This window comes from Rhineura floridana, chromosome 20, assembly GCF_030035675.1.
Source record: "Rhineura floridana isolate rRhiFlo1 chromosome 20, rRhiFlo1.hap2, whole genome shotgun sequence".
Lineage (NCBI taxonomy): Eukaryota > Metazoa > Chordata > Lepidosauria > Squamata > Rhineuridae > Rhineura > Rhineura floridana.
This window is the reverse complement of record NC_084499.1, coordinates 17,770,419-17,790,364: the sequence shown is the minus strand read 5'-3', so window position 1 is coordinate 17,790,364 and position 19,946 is coordinate 17,770,419. Positions and strand designations below refer to the sequence as shown.

The window sequence follows — 19,946 nt, the reverse complement described above, 5'->3', positions numbered from 1 at the left end:
TGAAAATTCCAACAGCGTCCGTTCCTCTAATACTGGGCACAAAACACTTGAGAAAGTCCTCATGCAAACCCTATTGACAAAAACGGGGCCTCAGAAGAGGACAGACTGTGGGTGTGTGATCCTTCCAGGTTCTTTTGTAAATGGATTTTATGCCCGGATGAACTACTAGCCTATAAGGCAAGGACACAAAGCACACAGGAACATAAAGAAGCTGTCTTACACAGCGTCGTACTGTTGCTCCATCCATCGTCTCTGCGCGAAGTGGTGGGTTCTTCGGGATTTCAGATGGGTCACATTCCCAGCCCTACCTGGAGAGGCAGGGGATTGAACCTGGGACCTTCTGCACACAGTGCAGGTGCTGTATCCACTGAGCTATAATTTTGGTGGTTTTCTCAGCAGGAGGACAAAAGAAAAATGATGGGGACAGCAGGAACCTTCCGTTGGATAAATTATACTGTGGGTAATTTTTTTTAAAAAAGAATGTTTACAGGGTGTTGGAGCTGTGCCAGTAGTTAGCTGGATTAAAGTCCACTTTTTCAGTTTACATCCTATACACAAATCACCTGGTTTCTCTTAATGTTGAATACTCAGCTCTCAACTTGCCGCTAAATGTGTGGACTGGCTCCATTGAAAAATCCTTGTGTTTGGGAGGTGGGGAAGGCTCCTCCTCTGGCATTTTGATCCAGGATGGCCCAGTCGCCCACACAATTGGTCCCTGGCTGATGCTGATGCCCAAGGGATGGATGTCCATGTGTGAACCAGGCCCCAATCATCTTGTTTCATGGCAGCTGAGTGGCTTTCACTAGGGCCTCTCTTGGAATCAAGTCGTCTGGGGAGTTCGAGTTAAAACTCAAGCAGAAGGGGATGTATGGAGAGGTAAAACAAATCCTGGAATTTTATACCTGGTAAGTTAGACAGCTTCAGTGTCTGTGTCCCGTCCCCCCCCTTCCTGCAACTATTGCTAATACGTTTTGTGAATGGCCCCTGCAAATCTTGGTACAGACTCAGTGCCTGTTCCTATACCTGTAGGTGTGAAATGCCCTTGTTGACATGGCTGACGCAATGTGTTTTTCCAAAGGATTTATTATCCCTGGAGTGAAGAGAGAGAAATTGTGTGAAGTGAGCCTACACTCTGCTAGGTTCAATGTATCTTCCAGCTGTTCAGGGCGGGAATTCTTCTCTTCCTGTAAGCTGCGGCTCTTATGCTCTGAAGGATTTGGGCAAGGGATCGCCAAAGTGCATCTTAGCCTGATGTTACACTATGGTTTGACAGTGCCTCAGCAGCTTGGAAGTGTACCTTTTTGTGGCTTGCATTTAAAGCGGCTTTGTGAGGCCCATTGCCTTGAACCAGAACTCCTAGCCTTGTCTGAGTTGGAGAGAGGTCCTCCCTTTGATTCTAGCACAGCATTGCCCAAGTTTGCACATAACACAAAGTCAAACCATGGCGTAGGGTGAACACGCAGCCTCCTGGCGATGAGGCTGCAGCCACTTTGCTTCTCCTCTGGTCCTGCTGCTGTGGGCTAAGCTACATTTTGCTTAGCATGCCGTTCCATGCAAACCTGGGTTTATGGTTTGCCTCTCTCCAGAACATTGGGATCTAACCATGGTTTATTCTTGAGGTTTGCAGACCTATTCCCTCCTGCCTCCCTCCCCCCAAAAAACTTGTAAGGGCCCAACCCTTCATGCATGGCCCAGTGTGACCTGAGACACAATCTTGAGTCAGTTGGAAAAGGAAAACAAAACCTAGGAGGGCGGGTGAATTTGCTTGCTTGATCCCATACATTAGCCTTCGCCATGCTGGCTGGGGTTAATGGGAGTTGTAGTCCAAAACATCTGGAGGGGACCTGGTTGGTGAAGACTCCCATAGATCTTAGAGCATGGTGGAGGAGGTGATAGCGGGAGGGAAGTCTGAGCAAGAGGACCCCTGCAAGGAGATGAAATACACTGCAATATTTTGTTGCAGGTCTAATCTAATCTGTTTCTCTAATTATCCAGGGCTTAGAGTGTTCTGCCTTTTCCTCCCATGGAAATAGAACTAGGACCAAACAGGTTTGTGTTTTGCTGGGGTGGAAAAATTAATAGTCCCTGGGCCACCTCTATACAACTAGGAAAGAACTGTGGCAATGTATTCTATATATAAGTCTGTTCAAACGAAACCAGCAGTTAAGCTCCCAACAAACCCCCAGCAGTTGAACCCAGGCCTTTGGTATCAGTAACTGCAAGGAGACGTTTGTAATTTTCTTTAAAGCCCATTACCGGTAAGTTAACTGAGTGTGGAAAGGAGTGTGAGTAGGGGGAGAAATAGAGACTGGGCAGCAATTAGCAAGTTGTTTTACTGTGGTAGGATTATTACACCATAATACTTATGGTAAAATGTGTCTCTAGAGGCTGTGGTGATTTTGTCTTTTTTTCTCTTTAGAACATTTATAATCCAAACAAAAATAATTCTCTACAAAAAAAAATCTGAGAACCGTAAACTATACGGTGAAGCCTGGATAACACGTTATACTTTTTGGCGCAATACAAAGCGGTCCTTGTTCAGTCCCTTGAGTGCGGGGAAAAGGAAAATTGGAAACTCACAACCAAACAAAAACTGGGAGGGGAAAGTACAAAAACTTAATAAATTCAGCAACTTGAGTTGTAGGTAATAACTTCAGACCGGGGTTGGAGCAGCTAACGCTGCAAGGTGGGTTTAGTCTTGCAAGGTTCCCCCTGCCCTGATTTTTCTGCAGCTGCCAGTCTCTGTTAGGAGGGCTACTTCCAAAACAACAGGCATAAGGATGAAAGGAAAAGAGATAAGGAAAATAGCCAAGCAACTAAACACCAGAGGTTTGTGGCTTTTTTTGGCAGACTGCCCCTGCACAGAGTGAAAGGGGTTGCAAGGTCACCCCTGAACAGAAAGAGGGAGTGATGCAAGTTCTTTTACCAGCACCCCAAAGTTGTGGCAACTTGCTTTTTCTTTTCTGATGATGGAGTCAGTTCTGTCTCAGCAATGGCGCAGCCCCATCCAGCTGGGGTCCTCCACAGCTTGGGCAGAAGGGAGAGTAAGCCCCTTGAATCCCTTTTTTTTCTCCGTGAGCTGGAGGAAAGAGAGGCTGGTGGTGGGGAGAGCCCTCCTGCCCCCTTAGCTTGTTATCTCCCTCACCGGTCCTTTCCTGAGGCTTTTTTTAATGGGCCCCCATTTTGCTGGGCTTCAGAGTTCCAACCAGTGCCTCAGCTGCAGGCTCAGCAGGCTGATGAGGAAGGTGAAGATGCTGAGGTGTGTGCTAGAGGCCGAGTCACATTCCTTGTTCTCTCCCTCACATTTGGATTGCTCGCAGAGGATGCCCTTGAAGCCTGGCAGGCAGAGGCAACGCTGGTTGTCGTAACAAGTGCCGCCATTCTGGCAAATCAAGAGCTCCTCGTCGCAGACATTAGCTGTGGAAAGAGAGGCAGGGAGAATGGCTGAACTCAAGTTGGGGCTGCTGGCTTTTCTGAAAAAACCCAATGCAAACCAAAATCCTGGAAGAAGCTGATCCTCTAGAGGAGGGATAACGACTGTGGTGCCTGAGCATGTTGCTGGATGCCCCACCTCCCATCAGCCCCTGACCATTGGCCGTGCGGGCTGGGACTGGTGGTGTCCCAACAACATCTAGAGAGCATCACTCCTGGTCTAGACGCTTTTCCAGTCTTTCCTGGGGCCAGAGAGCAGTGCCATCAGAGGCAGAAGTCTTAAGGCTTTGCTTAGCAGAATGAGCAGGGGAGTCCCTGACAGCAACAGGGTTTGATCACGTTTTGAAGTAAAGTAATACATTGTCCTATCTAAAAAGATCTTCCTGGTACCCACTGGGGAGGACAAGTTTTCTCTCCCGTGCAAAACATGCTTTGCCACTGAGCTATGACTCCCTTCTCTCGTTCTGGCATGGAGAACGCTCTCCAGATGCTGTTGGATGCCAGCTCCCATCCTCCTTGACCATTGGACACGCAGGCTGGGGCTGATGGGAGATGGAGTCCAACAACACTGGAAAGGCCACAGGTGAGCTACCCCTGTTGTAGCTCCTGAACATCCTTTCTTCTGGCGCAACAGTCTCTTGGTCCCTCTGGCCTGCTATGGCAGCACTCCCCAAAGTTTCACATCCTTCCCAGCTCTGCTGCCCCAAACGCTTAACTGGAGCTATCAGAGATTGGTGCTGGGACCTGCGTTCAAAAGGAAGGGCTGCAGAGCAGCTGCTTTGCATGCAGAAGGTCCCAGGTTTAATCCCTGGCATCTCCAGGTAGGACTGGAGAAAGACTCCCTGCCTGAAGCCCTGGAGAGTCACTACCAGTCAGTGTAGACAATACTGAGCTAGATGGACCACTGGTCTGACTCAGTATAAGGCAGCTCCCCACGGTCCAAAGTGTGTCCTCTTATCACTCTCGCTCCTCGCCCAAACAGGACATGCGTCTCCTCCCTGGGCCGCAACTGAGCACCAATACTTACGAAAGCAGCCTTGCCTCCAGTAGTAGCCAGGCAGGCAGTCGTCACACTTTGGCCCAGTGACGCCTTCTTTGCAGTCACAGTAGCCGGTCTCGTTGCAGCGGTTGGCCACCGCGCCTATTCGGTTGCAGTTACAATCTGTCAAACCAAAACAGCGCAGATCAGTACAGACAAGACTGTGTGCTGCGTGCGAATGGGAGAATACCTCCCATTTCTGTTTCTCATTTTTCCAATCTTAAGTTCAGGTCACCTTTGTGCCTCCTCCAAATGCTGCTGAACTACAACTCCCATCATCCCTGACTGTTGGCCATGCTGGCTGGGGCTGATGAGAGTCTCGGTCCCCAGCATCCGGAAGACCACAGATGTTCCTATCCCTGAGCTGAACATAGCAACTTCCAGAGCGTGAGGATCTTTGATCAAGGCTGGTCATGGGTACCCTTTAAGCCAAGGATAGGGAATCTGTGGCCCTCCAGATGATGTTGGCCTCCAACTCCCATCAGGCCCAGGCAGCATGGCCAACAGTTGGGGATGACTGGAGGTAGAGCTGTCAGAGTAGGACTTCAGGGGCTGGGGGTGGCGCAGAGGTCCAAGGCCCCATGCTGCAGAATGAGTCAGGCAGAGGACCCCAAATACAACAAGGCTGGCTTACCACATTTGCAAGCCACTGAAGTAATGCATATGACCAGCTAAAGAGGAAGTCTGGAGTCCATTCATTTTATCTATATATCTAGCTGCATTACTGTCCTCTGGTTATTACAGGCAAAGGAATTGGGAGAGGTAGTGACACCAGGCTGGATCTCAGGAACAGCGGGGAACAAACGAGCAGCCAAACAGTGGGTTTGTGGGGTTGGGTGAGGGGTTCTTGTCAAGTCACTCAACTCTGCATCAGTTCTTCATGGGATGTCTGCGTTTGGCAAAATCCAAGGGTTCTGAGTTTGAAAATTGCTAAAGGTAAGTCAGGTGAATAAAGAGGTTGGATGGTTTTCACCTGCTGCTGTCTTTAGGTGTTTGATTTTAGGACGGGAGTTGTTATTTAAGTGTTAATATTTTCTGTTTTTCATCTTGGAGGCCACTTGGCAAGATCCACAGACAGAAGGAGGACAGAGCACACACTCCCAAACATCTCCTTGGTTTGTTAGCCAGTTCATCGCTCTTTAAGGCACGGTAGGGGGAGCCTTTGGCCCTCCAGTTGTTGGACTCCAACTTCCATCACCTCGGGCCATTGGGGCCAGTGGGACTTGTAGCCAAAGAGCAGATGACCCAGCAAGCAAGCAAGGACCTCTGTTCATTGTAACAACGGGTTTTCCATGAGGAGCCCGTTGCGTTGTGGCAGCTGAGCACACCTGAGCCCTGCCCACCCTCTGCAGCTACTGGATCACTCACCTATGCACACACTCTCATCATCCAGCTCTGCGGAGCTGTTCCGATAGTAGCCCGGCCGACAGTGCTGGCAGTGCTGCCCCCTAGTGTTGTGTTTGCAGCTGATGCAGGTCACCAAATTCAGGAAGTCGATGAAGCTGCAGCGATTGGAGTGGCCGTAGCATTCACAATCTGTGGAAGCAGAGGATCAGGGGAACGGGGGAAGGAATAAATGAGGCTTCTTTCAAGGCTCCCCTTCTGCCCCTTCGACGGGGTAGCATAGGGTCAGCAGGAGCCACTGCATTAGAAGGAGAGGGCCAGGGAGAGAAAGCCCATGCAAATAGCAAGAAGAGCTTTAGCTGCATGAACATGCACTGATTGCTCAGCTGTCATCACAAAGCAAGTCCAGCTTGTCCCTCAGTTTGTGTTCAGGCAGTTTACAGTAAGCATTAGAAACCACAAGAGTGGAGTACTTCTGTTCAGGATGCCTGGCTGCCAGCCATGCCCCTTTCTAGAACACTCCATTACATACCCAGCTTCTCCCCCCACCCAAAAACAACATTTTTGTGTACTTCTGCAAACCTTGGGGTGTCCCCAGGGTTGCCTTTTACGTGTGGTGTAGCTTTAGCTATGTAAGGCCCCGCACTTGGCAAATTAAGTTAACTGTTGGTACCTAAGCCAGTGATAGGGCACTTCTGTGGTCCTCCAGATGTTGGACTCTCAGCTCCCATCAGGTACAGCAGCCAGCATGGCCAATGGTCAAGGATGATGGGAGCTGGAGTCCAGCAACAGCTGGAAAACCTTACCCACCCACCCTGGCCTGCATCTTGTCCTTGCTTGTTTTAAGATTGTGTTTAAAGGATTTTGCAACTGAGTGGACCATGCCCAGGTGAGGTAGCTGAGATCACGATCCCGTCCCTCAGCGCAGCAAGACTGGCCAATTTTGTGCAAGTCTCGTGCCTTCAGAAGGAGAGCAGAAAATGATCTTCTTGACACACACCATGGAAGCATGCATGCTCAGTGCAAGCCTAGCCTTGCAAGGAATGGAGCGATAGAGGCAGGAGAGCATCAAGACCCACAGGCACAAAGAGGGAGCAGGCAGGCAATGGACAGGAGAGACTAATGAGGTTCAAGAGGTGGGGCTTTTCCCTTCATGGTTTGCAGCTTCAGCAAAGGAAGGAAATATGAGCCTGTTTCTCCCAGCAAGATACTGCTGGCGCAAAAGGCACACCTCAAGGCAGCAGGCTGGTTTTTGGGATGCAGGGCCAGTTGAGTGTTGCACACAGCTCTAGCCAATGAAAGGGAACGGCCAGGAGGAACAGCTACCATCTCACGCTGTCTAAGGGCAGAGCTGGCCCTCATCAAACTTTTTTCAACATTTCTGAGATTTCAGTTCCAATCTTTGCACTGCTCCCAGTTTCTCAGCTTACCTTTGAACATTTCAATATGTGCCAGCGGGACGGAACCAGATTTGAGCCGGATGAGTTTGGAGACCTTGAGACAGGCTTGGGAAGATGAAAAGACACCACTCCCCCCCCCACTTGACCCATAGAGGATGCACCTTTTATGCTACAGGGAAGCAGCTTTAGCAGGACACAGACTGTGCCACATCAGTCACATGGCCACTGATGCAACCCTACTTCAGCTCAGCAGACCTGCTGCAGGGCATGCATGTGTGTGTGTGCACATGAATGCACAGGTCCAGCCACAAAGCCAGAATGACTGGCTGCAACAAACTCTTAATCCTCTGGAAATAATAATAATAATTGTTGTTGCCATCATTATTTTACGTCCTGTCTTTCCTCCCAGGGTGCGCAACACCTCCTAGGGCAGCAAACAAGGGACAAAACACTGTATGCCTCTTTAAAAAAAATCTTAAAAACATCTTAAGAACAAAACAACTTAGAAAACATCCTAAAAAGCAATTTCAGCACAGACACAGACTGGAATAAGATCTCTCCTTAAAAGGCTTGTTGAAAGAGGGAGGCTGAAAAGACAACAGAGATGGTGCCTGTCTAATATTTGAGGGGAGGGAATTCCAAAGGGGAGGTGCCACTACCCTAAAGGTCTGCTTCCTACATTGTGCGGAACAGACCTGATAAAATGACATCTGCAGGAGGCCCTCACCTGCAGAGTGCAGTGATCACCTGCTATAGACGTACACCTGGGGGACAACAGTGCAGGGGATGGGAAGGGGACTCCTCTCTCTCTCTCTCTCTCGTGACTATCAGGCCTATATAAAGCAGCCAGATCCCAGAAGTCCCGTGTGGGTTGTAGCTAGGATGTGCTGAGACAGAAGAGGTCAAGCCTTGTGTCCCTTCTTATATGCGCAGAGGAGGGAATTCTGGAACCCACTGGCGGCTGTGCATGAGCAGCATGACACTGCACCATCCAAAACCTAGGAGGCTGGGCAACCTGGCTGTTCTTCACCTCCAGTTGCCTTACATAAATACAACTCCACAAATACTCTTTTCAATTACTGCAGCAATGACATTAAGAGTCCTTAAAAAAACAAAAGCCTGGAGGGTGCCAGTATCTCTGCGGTGCTATGGTAGCGGCAGGGCTGCCAGGCAGAGGAACCTGTCAAAGAGCCATGTCTGCCCCGCGGAGCAAGATTTGTGCCAATGCAGAATCGCATTGCAAGGCTTAGCCCTGCTTGGCTGCTGCGGCTGTTTGCCTTGCGAATCTGCTCAATGCGAACACACTCAGAGCAGTAGAGGAGACCATGGTGGGATGCAAATCATTTCTCCAAGGTGTTTAAGAGAGAGAGAGAGAGGCTGTACACAGAAGTAAGTGTGCTTCACCCAAGACCACCACTGTCATCCTTTTTTCTCCAGCACTATTTACAGTGCAAATCCCAAGTTGCGGGAAAGGTTATGCCTAGTCTCGCCCGACTTTGGTCACCGGCAGCGATCCAGCTAGTTGAGGACATTCAGGGGCAGCAAACTGCATGAGAGAAAGCCTGCCGGTTCTTCTGGAACTTTGCTGGTCAAAAGGATCTCTGGTTTTCCCTGGGGCTGTGTAAGCAGAGGTCACATGAGTTGCCCCATCCCAGCCTCCCCCAACCTGATGCCCTCCAGATATTTTAGACTACAACTCCCATCAGCCCCAGTGTGGAGGGCACACTGGTTGGGGGAAGGCTGGCGTACACTGGGTCGCACCAATAGTCTGTGCTGTCAACACTGGCTGGCAGCAGGTTTCTTAGATTTCAGACTGGGAGCCTTCCCCTGCCTTCCCTGGAGATGCCAGGGACTGAATCTGGGACCTTTGGCGTCCAAAAGCCCACTCTGTTTGCTTACAGCCCAGTTTTATTTGTCCACCGGCTTTAGCACAGACCGGTTGCAATCCACAAGCCCCCATAGCTCCCAGTCACTTCTGTGGGTCTTGCAAAGGAAAACTTCCCAGTGACTGGAGCACAAAAAGGGCTGGCGCCCTTGATCAGGAGGCAACAAGCAGAACATTCCCAGGTTCTGTAGCAAGCGGCAGTCAGTGGTAGGTTTTCTGGGGCCTTTCCACCACCACAGCTTCCCCTCTGGGGCCCAATCTGCATCACTGCCCAGAAGGAGAGTGGGAGGCTGCAGTTCTGTTCCGTTGCTTCCAGAGGGGCAGGCAGGCAAACAGGCAGAGACTGTAGCATCTTTATGTAATTCAGCCACTAGGTGACACAGGTCTTAATTGTATGTAGGTGGAGTCAAAGATTCCCTGTATTTGTTCTTGTCAGTACAGACAACACAGTCCTTGTCTTAGCTTCCATGCTGGTGTGTCCTCTAAGCCCAGGAGTGGGAAACCCGTCGCCCTCCAGCTATTGCTGGAATGCAGCTCCCATCATCCTTGACTGATGGCCATGTCGACCACAGCTGATGGGAGCTAGGAGTCTAATATCTGGAGGGGCCACTGTTTCCTTCTCTATGCCTTCCATAACAGTGGCAACAAGCAGCCTGGGGTCTCCAGTGGTTTGCAGTGGGACCCTTGCTGGGATACCATGTGGGCCTTAACAACTGCCCAATCTTATCGACCCCTGACACCAGCCATGGCTGTAGGGCATTGGCTATGAATCAACCCCTCTATATAATCAGAGAAGTGTCATTCTGCATAAATAGTATGCAGGCAGTTCTGTAGGTTTCTCCAACCCGCGGCCATGCTTCTATTTTGTGTCTTACAATAACAAGCCATTGCATCTGGTGTCCATTCATACTAGCTTTCTATAGCTATTTGAATAAGCAAAGCAGAGAACACATCTCTGTCTCTAATGCATTTTTTTTTAAATGGATGCAATTGTACAAAGTGCCTTGCTGGCTCAGACTAAGTTCCATTTGCCCAAGCATTCTGTTTCCAACAGAGGACAGTTGGATGGCACTCACAAGCAAGGCATGATGCACCCATCACAGGTCGTTTGTCCCCAGCAGATGGTACTCAGAGGTAGAGGCTTCATTTAGTTATCCCAACTAATAACTGTTGTTGATGTGGCCTCTCCTTCTCAATCCATTTGTTGAATCCATTTAGCCATTGAAATTACTCATTGCAGCAAATGCCAATGCAGGAAAGTACAGCTTTTCCTTTTTCCCCAGTCAATCAATAGTCTCTAGGAATGTGGGAAGAAGAAATATCAGTGATCAGAATGATTGAACTGGAAGGCACAGAAGAGATACTGTCTTAAGTTAATATGCACATGATTCGTTGCCTGTCTCCACCTTTGCCATGCAGAAAGGTCACGTCTCTGAGCCCATAGTTTGTACTGAAGGCTCCCTGATGCCCTTGCAGGTATGATGTTTCCCAGAGTGCAAGTGGAGGATTGGTTGGTTGACTTGTGACATCACTGCAATCTTTGCTCATTGGCACGGCCTTTTGATTGGCTCTCTTGGTCCAATTCAAGGCACTGTGTTTTAACCACAGAAGCCCTAAGGGAACTAGGCCCCAAAAGAACACTTCATTGCAAACATTCCTCCCCTCTCATCCTCTGGCGAATATCTGCTTTGAATCCTGCCTTTCCAGGCGTTTAGGTCAACGAGCCTTCTCAGTGGTTGCACTGGTGTGCTGGAACTCCCTTGCACAGGCAAAACGTCTTGGCCACCCAGGGATCCTGGAAGAGTGGAGGAAGAAAGGGCTAGAAACCCACACACCCCAAGACTGCCTGGGTGGAGGCCTAAGTCTCCCCAGGAATGAACAGATTAAAAAAGCTGCTGTTGTGATGAAGGTTAATTGATAAACTCAAGGAAGAGGTGCAGCCGCCTTTCCTAGGCTGCGTCTTCCTAGGATGCAACTGGCTGCATCTTCTTCCTTGCTGTGCTTTATTTTTCTTTCTTACATTGATACCTTGCCTTTCTTTCATTATAGAACACAAGCTGGAATGCATGACATTCCCAGATGGTCTCCCATCCAGAAACTGACCAGACCCAGATCTGCTTAGCAGCAGCAAGGTGATGGCATCATGTGCCTTCAGACCACTGCCTGTGCTTTTGGAGCAGAGCTCTGCTGCGGAGGGATAAGCTGAGCTGACTGCTAATGTGTGAAGGGGGGGAGAGAGGGGGGCAGGAGGCTGTGCCCTGAATGGCAAGCATCTGGTTCCTACTTCTGTGTTTCTACAACATTCTCTGTGTCTTTTCCGCACGCTTGAGATCCCTTTTCAATTTAGTTTTTTAAATTTAATGTTGGACCACCTTGAGCCCCTCTCACGCACACCTTGAAAACATTTCTGGGGGGCCCTTGGCCACATGACACACACACACACACACCTCTGTTCATTTTACCAACAAGTGAATTCCTCCCGACCTCTCTTACCTCTGGCTTGGGCTGAAGTGGGAGTTTCATGGGAACTCTTAATAGTGACTTGTTTGCTTTTCACATTTTTAATATGTGGTGTTTTATGACTTGGCGTGTCATATGATGTCTCTTTGTAGATTAATTAATGTTAATTAATTAATAATATAAACAACATGACACATCTGAGCAGGGATCCTGATGTAGTTGAAACTGCACCATCGATGCACAAGAGGGCGATATCAGCAGGCTTTGGGGAAACTGCAGATACCATAAGTATTTAAGAACAAAACACTAAACTGGGTTGGGGCAGGAGTCCAAAACAAACCAATGAGGACTGAATATGCTCATTTGGTACAGAATGCTACCTGGCTGTTATGAGAGCGGAGAAATGAAAACCAGTGGGGAGAGATAGAGAGAAAGGGGATGTAATGGAATATGCTGGGAAAGGGCTACCTGGATGCAATGGAGCACTCCAGATTGCAAGATTTTGTCATCACCATCATCACTGCAGAGGCGTGATGGGACACTCTGAAATGTAGCCTTCTCCAGACTGTGTATATACCATATATGTAAAGCACACGGCTTCCCCCATGAATCCTGGGAGCTGTAGTTTACTCTCCCACAGAGCTGCCCTTAAGCACCCTTAACAAACTACAGTCCCCAGGATTCAGACGTATGGCATGTAAACAGCCTAGGCAGCTTGGCAGCTCTGCTGGCAGTCTACAGCACCTTGAGCCCCTCTCACGCAGATCTTAAAAACATTTCTGGGGGGCCCTTGGCCACATGACACACACACTCCTCTGTTCTTTTTGCAAGCTTCTGGGAGCTCATTCCTTCCCTGTGGCATTGAATTTCCTCCTCCCTTTCTTCTTAGGATGGACCAGTCAGTCAGTAAAGAAGATCTAGGGCAGAAGTCACTGTGAGGCACAGTTTCAAATCTGCTTTAGATAGATATATCTATATCTATAAACTGCAAAATCCAGACAGCTGGTTTCCAGAGGGAAGAGAAAGGAACTAGGGTGTGCATGCACATAAGCACCCCCAATTCCAACACACTCTTTTTGGGGTGGCAAGCAACCTGCCACTGTCTGGAGAATTGTTCTGATTATTATCATTTTTAACTGAATAGTGTGTGCCACACACATTGTCTATGGCTCCCACTCTCCACCCACCCCATTGTCTTCCTTTTGCTGGAACATGACAGTTCCATAAGCCCAGAGAATCTCAACTCTGGGATGTGAGCTCTTAAGAACATAAGAACATAAGAAGAGCCTGCTGGATCAGGCCAGTGGCCCATCTAGTACAGCATCCTGTTCTCACAGTGGCCAACCAGGTGCTCTTATTACTACCTTCTTTGTTATGCCCTAAGCTGGCACCAGGAGTTGGCATTGCTGGCCTCCTGTCAAGGCCCACAGACCTGCAGGGGGGAAAATGACTACTGACCCCCTCCTGGGTCCTCCTCCTTGCTGTTTCTGTCTGGTCACCTGCCCCTTCTCCAAGCATTTGAGCAGTGACAACAATGCTGGACTCCCTTGGGGGGAAGGGGGGATAGAAAGTATTGAGCAGGGGGTTGGACTTGGTGGCCTTATAGGCCCCTTCCAATGCTACTATTCTGATTCCTTGAAATCAAAGAAATAAATGGAGTAGCATCCTCTGCTCACCTTGCCCTCTCCTTCTGGGCAGTGATACAGATTGAGCTTGGGGATGGAGATGGCAAGCAAATGGCCAGTGGTAACAATGGTGAGGAGGGGGTCCATTCATTTCCAAAGGGCCCCTGCAAAGCTTGAAGTTGGCACTACAGTGTCATGTGTGGGCATCAGATGGGAACTGTTGCACTCTTTCCCTCTTGTTGCTTTTAGGAAGGCTCCAATGCTAGTCCTACTCAGAGTAGACCCATTGAAATGAAGGGGTACAACTAACCTCAAGGCATTTATTTCAATGGGCCTACTCTGAGCAGGACTTAATTGGATACAACCCTCTGTTACTTTTTAAATTGCAAAAAATGTGCCACATTGACTAATAAATCCTAACTGATATAAATTTGCATCTTCACATATAAATTAGCATCTGCAAATTTTATACAGATTGGTGTGCCTCCTTTGCCTTTTTATGGCGATGCATTTTCTCTCTCTCTCTCTTTGCAATGCATTAAGCAGCCACTCTGATGTCATCTGGATGTTCTGTGAAAAAAAGCGACTGAAACAGAGAAATTCTGGAGGAAAGGGCTAATTTCAAGACATGCTTAACAGGAACTTTCCACACTCCCAAAATAACCCATGTTGATTGTCCCAGGTAAGTTAGTTTAAACTTCTTCTTACAATGAGAGTCACCTTCAGATCACTTAAGTGTTGGAACAGGGCCTGGGAAGGACCAGGGTTCAAATCCATGAGCATAGCATGGAGAGGACAGGATGTTATTCATTTTGAGCTCCTTGGAGGAAAGGTGCAATGAGCTCCTGGCTCTCCGGGAATGACTTCATTTCCTTGAGGCCAAGGTGGTGGACCTGGAAAAGCTGAGAGAGGCAGAGAGGTATGTGGAGGAGGCCTTCAGGGACGTTATAGCTGTGTCCCACTCCAACGATGATAGCTCTCCTGCTATCATGGAGAACGATGGTCTCGGGGAAGGAGAGCATCCAGCTGAGGAAGAGGGAAACGATCCCTTAGAAGGGACCCATTCCTTCGGGGATGAGCAGCTATCCTCTCGTGCCGAGGTTATATCTCCAGGGGGGGGAGGGATCCTTGTAGTGGGTGATTCGATCATTAGGAACATAGACAGTGGGGTGTGTGATGGGCGTGTAGACCGCAAGGTGTTTTGCCTGCCTGGTGTGAAGGTTGCGGATATCGCCCGTCGTTTAGATAGTTTGGTAGACAGTGCTGGGAAGGAGTCAGTGGTCGTGGTGCACGTTGGCACCAACGACATGGGGAAATGCAGCCGTGAGGTCCTGGAAGCAAAATTTAGGTTGCTAGGTAGGATGCTGAAAGCCAGGACCTCCAAGGTGGCTTTCTCTGAAATGCTACCAGTTCCACGCGCAGGACCAGCCAGACAGGCCCAGCTTCGTAGTCTCAATGCATGGATGAGACGATGGTGTTGGGTGGAAGGGTTTGGATTTGTTAGGCACTGGGGAACATTTTGGGACAAGCCGGGCCTGTACAAAAGGGATGGGCTCCACTTGAACCAGAATGGAACCAGACTGCTGGCACTTAAAATTAAAAAGGTGGCAGAGCAGCTTTTAAACTGACTGAGGGGGGAAACCCGACAGGAGCTGAGAAAGGTCCGGTTCGGAATAAACCTCCCCCCTGGGATAAAAACCAAAGAAATGATGAAATTTTAAAAGGGGTAGGCCTAGAAGTAGGCATTGTGAGAGCAGGGGCACAGGATATAAATTCAGAAGAGCAAAATTACCACAGGCCTAACCACAAGTGCCAAAGACACTTGAAGAGAGACACTGCTTACAAGTGCCTGTATGCTAATGCTAGGAGCCTCCGAACCAAGATGGGAGAACTGGAGTGCTTGGTCTTAGAGAAGAGCATTGATATAGTGTGCATAACCGAGACCTGGTGGAATGGAGAAAACCAGTGGGATATGGTTATCCCTGGATATAAACTATATCGGAAGGACAGGGAAGGACGTATTGGTGGCGGAGTCGCTCTATACATGAAAGAAGGCATTGAATCCAGCAAGCTCGAAACCCCAAAAGAGGCAGACTCCTCCACAGAATCGTTGTGGGTGGTGATACCGTGCCCCAGGAGGGACTTAATACTGGGAACGATCTATCGTCCCCCTGATCAAAATGCTCAGGGAGACCTTGAGATGAGATATGAAATTGAGGAAGCATCCAAACTAGGAAATGTGGTAGTAATGGGTGACTTCAACTACCCGGACATAGACTGGCTGCATATGTGTTCCAGTCATGACAAAGAAGCAAAGTTTCTAGATATTCTAAATGACTATTCCCTAGATCAGTTGGTCATGGAACCGACCAGAGGGATGGCAACCCTGGACTTAATCCTCAGTGGGGACCGGGACCTGGTGCGAGATGTAAGTGTTGTTGAACCGAGTGGGAGCAGTGACCACAGTGCTATTAAATTAAACATACATGTAACTGGCCAATTGCCACGAAAATCCAACACGGTCACATTTGACTTCAAAAGAGGAAACTTCACAAAAATGAGGGGATTGGTAAAAAGAAAGCTGAAAAACAAAGTCCAGAGGGTCACATCACTCGAAAATGCTTGGAAGTTGTTTAAAAACACTATATTAGAAGCTCAACTGGAGTGCATACCGCAGATCAGAAAAGGTACCGCCAGGGCCAAGAAGATGCCAGCATGGTTAACGAGCAAAGTCAAGGAAGCTCTTAGAGGCAAAAAGTCTTCCTTCAGGAAATGGAAGTCTTGTCCGAATGAAGAAAATAAAAAAGAACAGAAACTCTGGCAAAAGAAATGCAAGAAGACAATAAGGGATGCTAAAAAAGAATTTGAGGAGCACATTGCTAAGAACATAAAAACCAACAACAAAAAATTCTATAAATACATTCAAAGCAGGAGACCATCTAGGGAGACAATTGGACCCTTGGATGATAAGGGAGTCAAAGGTGTACTAAAGAACGATCAGGAGATTGCAGAGAAGCTAAATGAATTCTTTGCATCTGTCTTCACAGTGGAAGATATAGGGCAGATCCCTGAACCTGAACTAACATTTGCAGGAAGGGATTCTGAGGAACTGAGACAAATAGTGGTAACGAGAGAGGAAGTTCTAAGCTTAATGGACAATATAAAAACTGACAAATCACCGGGCCCGGATGGCATCCACCCGAGAGTTCTCAAAGAACTCAAAGGTGAAATTGCTGATCTGCTAACTAAAATATGTAACTTGTCCCTCGGGTCCTCCTCCGTGCCTGAGGACTGGAAAGTGGCAAATGTAACGCCAATCTTCAAAAAGGGATCCAGAGGGGATCCCGGAAATTACAGGCCAGTTAGCTTAACTTCTGTCCCTGGAAAACTGGTAGAAAGTATTATTAAAGCTAGATTAACTAAGCACATAGAAGAACAAGCCTTGCTGAAGCAGAGCCAGCATGGCTTCTGCAAGGGAAAGTCCTGTCTCAGTAACCTATTAGAATTCTTTGAGAGTGTCAACAAGCATATAGATAGAGGTGATCCAGTGGACATAGTGTACTTAGACTTTCAAAAAGCGTTTGACAAGGTACCTCACCAAAGGCTTCTGAGGAAGCTTAGCAGTCATGGAATAAGAGGAGAGGTCCTCGTGTGGATAAGGAATTGGTTAAGAAGCAGAAAGCAGAGAGTAGGAATAAACGGACAGTTCTCCCAATGGAGGGCTGTAGAAAGTGGAGTCCCTCAAGGATCGGTATTGGGACCTGTACTTTTCAACTTGTTCATTAATGACCTAGAATTAGGAGTGAGCAGTGAAGTGGCCAAGTTTGCTGATGACACTAAATTGTTCAGGGTTGTTAAAACAAAAAGGGATTGCGAAGAGCTCCAAAAAGACCTCTCCAAACTGAGTGAATGGGCGGAAAAATGGCAAATGCAATTCAATATAAACAAGTGTAAAATTATGCATATTGGAGCAAAAAATCTGAATTTCACATATACGCTCATGGGGTCTGAACTGGCGGTGACCGACCAGGAGAGAGACCTCGGGGTTGTAGTGGACAGCACGATGAAAATGTCGACCCAGTGTGCGGCAGCTGTGAAAAAGGCAAATTCCATGCTAGCAATAATTAGGAAAGGTATTGAAAATAAAACAGCCGATATCATAATGCCGTTGTATAAATCTATGGTGCGGCCGCATTTGGAATACTGTGTACAGTTCTGGTCACCTCATCTCAAAAAGGATATTATAGAGTTGGAAAAGGTTCAGAAGAGGCAACCAGAATGATCAAGGGGATGGAGCGACTCCCTTACGAGGAAAGGTTGCAGCATTTGGGGCTTTTTAGTTTAGAGAAAAGGCGGGTCAGAGGAGACATGATAGAAGTGTATAAAATTATGCATGGCATTGAGAAAGTGGATAGAGAAAAGTTCTTCTCCCTCTCTCATAATACTAGAACTCGTGGACATTCAAAGAAGCTGAATGTTGGAAGACTCAGGACAGACAAAAGTACTTCTTTACTCAGTGCATAGTTAAACTATGGAATTTGCTCCCACAAGATGCAGTAATGGCCACCACCTTGGATGGCTTTAAAAGAAGATTAGACAAATTCATGGAGGACAGGGCTATCAATGGCTACTAGCCGTGATGGCTGTGCTGTGCCACCCTAGTCAGAGGCAGCATGCTTCTGAAAACCAGTTGCCGGAAGCCTCAGGAGGGGAGAGTGTTCTTGCACTCGGGTCTTGCTTGCGGGCTTCCCCCAGGCACCTGGTTGGCCACTGTGAGAACAGGATGCTGGACTAGATGGGCCACTGGCCTGATCCAGCAGGCTCTTCTTATGTTCTTATGTTCTTATGTGAGATACAAATAGTATTCTTATATGGCACTTTCCAGAGCTTCACAAGCAAAAAAAGTAGAGAATTCCTGAAGGAGCTTCTGATCTACAAATGATAATGGGGAAAACAACAGAGGCCAAGGGGGAAAGCAAAGAAGGTAGGAAGGAGGCAAACGCTGTACCATTTGCCCAGACTACACTACAGCTGGGAGCAAGGATTAAGGAGTTAACCTGATGTTAATATGGAACCCATTTTTCAATGTTTTTAACTTTAACCCCCATCCTTCTCTTTCCATTCATTACATTCTTTCTCACCTAAATCCTTCCCTCTTCCTTCCTTCTCTCTTCTGGTGCAATTAGATTAGAGATGGGTGAATCCCTCCATCCTCAGTTTCTCATTTTCCTAATCTTAAATTTAGTTCTCCTTAGTTCCAGATCAGTTTTGTGATTTTTCTCCCATTCCCCCCCCCTTTTAAAGTTCTTAGGAAAATTCATCAGCATTTTAGGGCAAATTTCTTCTAATATATACATTTTTGTATGCAATTTTGCCTACTAGATACATTTTTGCGAAGTAATTTTGCCTAATATAAAGCATTTTTGTATGTCATTTTCACTAGTATTTGCATTTTTATGCACACTTTACTATGCATTTTTGTACAAATTACTTGGCTGGAGAACTGCACTGCAAAATTTGGAGGCATGCAAATTTCCAAGGATGTTTCAGTCTGCATACTCTTTCAGAAAGTGTGAATTAGGTAGGTTTAGCCTTTAAATACAAACTGAATCATCATCAGTCTTTATTACGGACAAAGACCAGCCAAAGCATACAAAGCACAAAATATGAATCAAAAACAGTTTCCCATCAAAACCTTTAAAATATAGCTTTAAAAATTTTATGGCTTCGTGTTATACTAGAAAGGGTTAACAGTTAGGGGGACTGACAACTCAAAGTTTGATTTTCGGTAGTTTCTTTAGGATGGAAACTATTATAAAAAATTAGATGATATTAAAAACTTTCTAGAGCAAATTGCTGCTGCACAAAAACTGGCCACCTTTGATGTAACCTGTTGGATCTTATCCGCTAAAAGATAATCAACTATCATTTTTTCATCGTTAAAAGGGATTTGGTTCAGAATCGAAACTAAAAGTGTAGTACGCAAATCATGATAAAAAGGGCAATGGAGTAGTACATGTGTGACCGATTCTACTACATCGGCACCACACGGACAGACTCGTTCAGAGTAGTCGATTTTCTTAAACCGGCCCTGTAAGAGGTCTGATGGCTGTACATTAAACTTTGCCAGTGTAAAAGCCCTCCTGAGTCTAGGGGCGGTCAGGTTAAATAAATACCGAGGCAGAGAAGATGATTTTAGATTGTATCCAGGATTAGGGACAAATGTCACCTGCATTAGATGATTTTGGAGTTCTATGTCATATACTTCAGCATTTTCAGTGTGCAAAGCAGCTGGCAGAGGGGCCCGAGGGAGCACCACTTTGCAACCCCAAAAGAGCTTGGCAGTGCTACACACCTGCTCCACCCTGGCGCCTGTCAACTAAAAGGATCACCGTGTTTCTCTTTATCTCTGCCAGCCCCCTCTATGGAGAAGTGCAGCTTGACAGCTGATCTGGTTCCTGCCAAAATATTAGGGGTGAAGGTTTTCCTCTTCATCGCATCTTGCTGTTAACCACAGCAAGTCATGCAGACAGCCTGATCTCAGGGATCCTTGTTTTTTTTTAAAAAAGGAGAACTTGGAAGCATTGTGTCTTCCAGATGCTAGCTGCAAAAAAAGAAAAAAAAGAATGACGGTTGCCATACTTGGATATCCCAGAAACTCTGCTCATTATTCAGTCTAACAAGACAGGAGAGCAGAGCAGAGCAGAGAGAGAGAGAGATTGGGAAGAACTGAGGCAGGCCAGATGGATGGATGGAAACAA

The 19,946-nt window shown here is 47.4% G+C and overlaps 1 protein-coding gene across 9 annotated transcripts in view; it reads right to left on the bottom strand.

The window, feature by feature from the left end:
- Positions 1–1,698: 1,698 nt before the first annotated feature.
- Positions 1,699–19,946, bottom strand: part of NTNG2 (netrin G2) — a 136,396-nt gene continuing 118,148 nt past the window's right edge. For 8 of the 9 annotated variants that reach the window (XM_061603834.1, XM_061603832.1, XM_061603831.1 and 5 more), the window contains 3 exons: positions 5,840–6,007; positions 4,460–4,594; positions 1,699–3,417 (listed from right to left, as the gene is read on the bottom strand). In XM_061603834.1, coding sequence (XP_061459818.1) covers positions 3,194–3,417; positions 4,460–4,594; positions 5,840–6,007 — 527 coding nt within the window. In that variant the 3' untranslated portion in view covers positions 1,699–3,193. Of the gene's footprint in view, positions 3,418–4,459; positions 4,595–5,839; positions 6,008–7,245; positions 7,321–19,946 lie in introns of all 9 variants that reach the window. The other variant, XM_061603840.1, reaches the window with a different exon arrangement.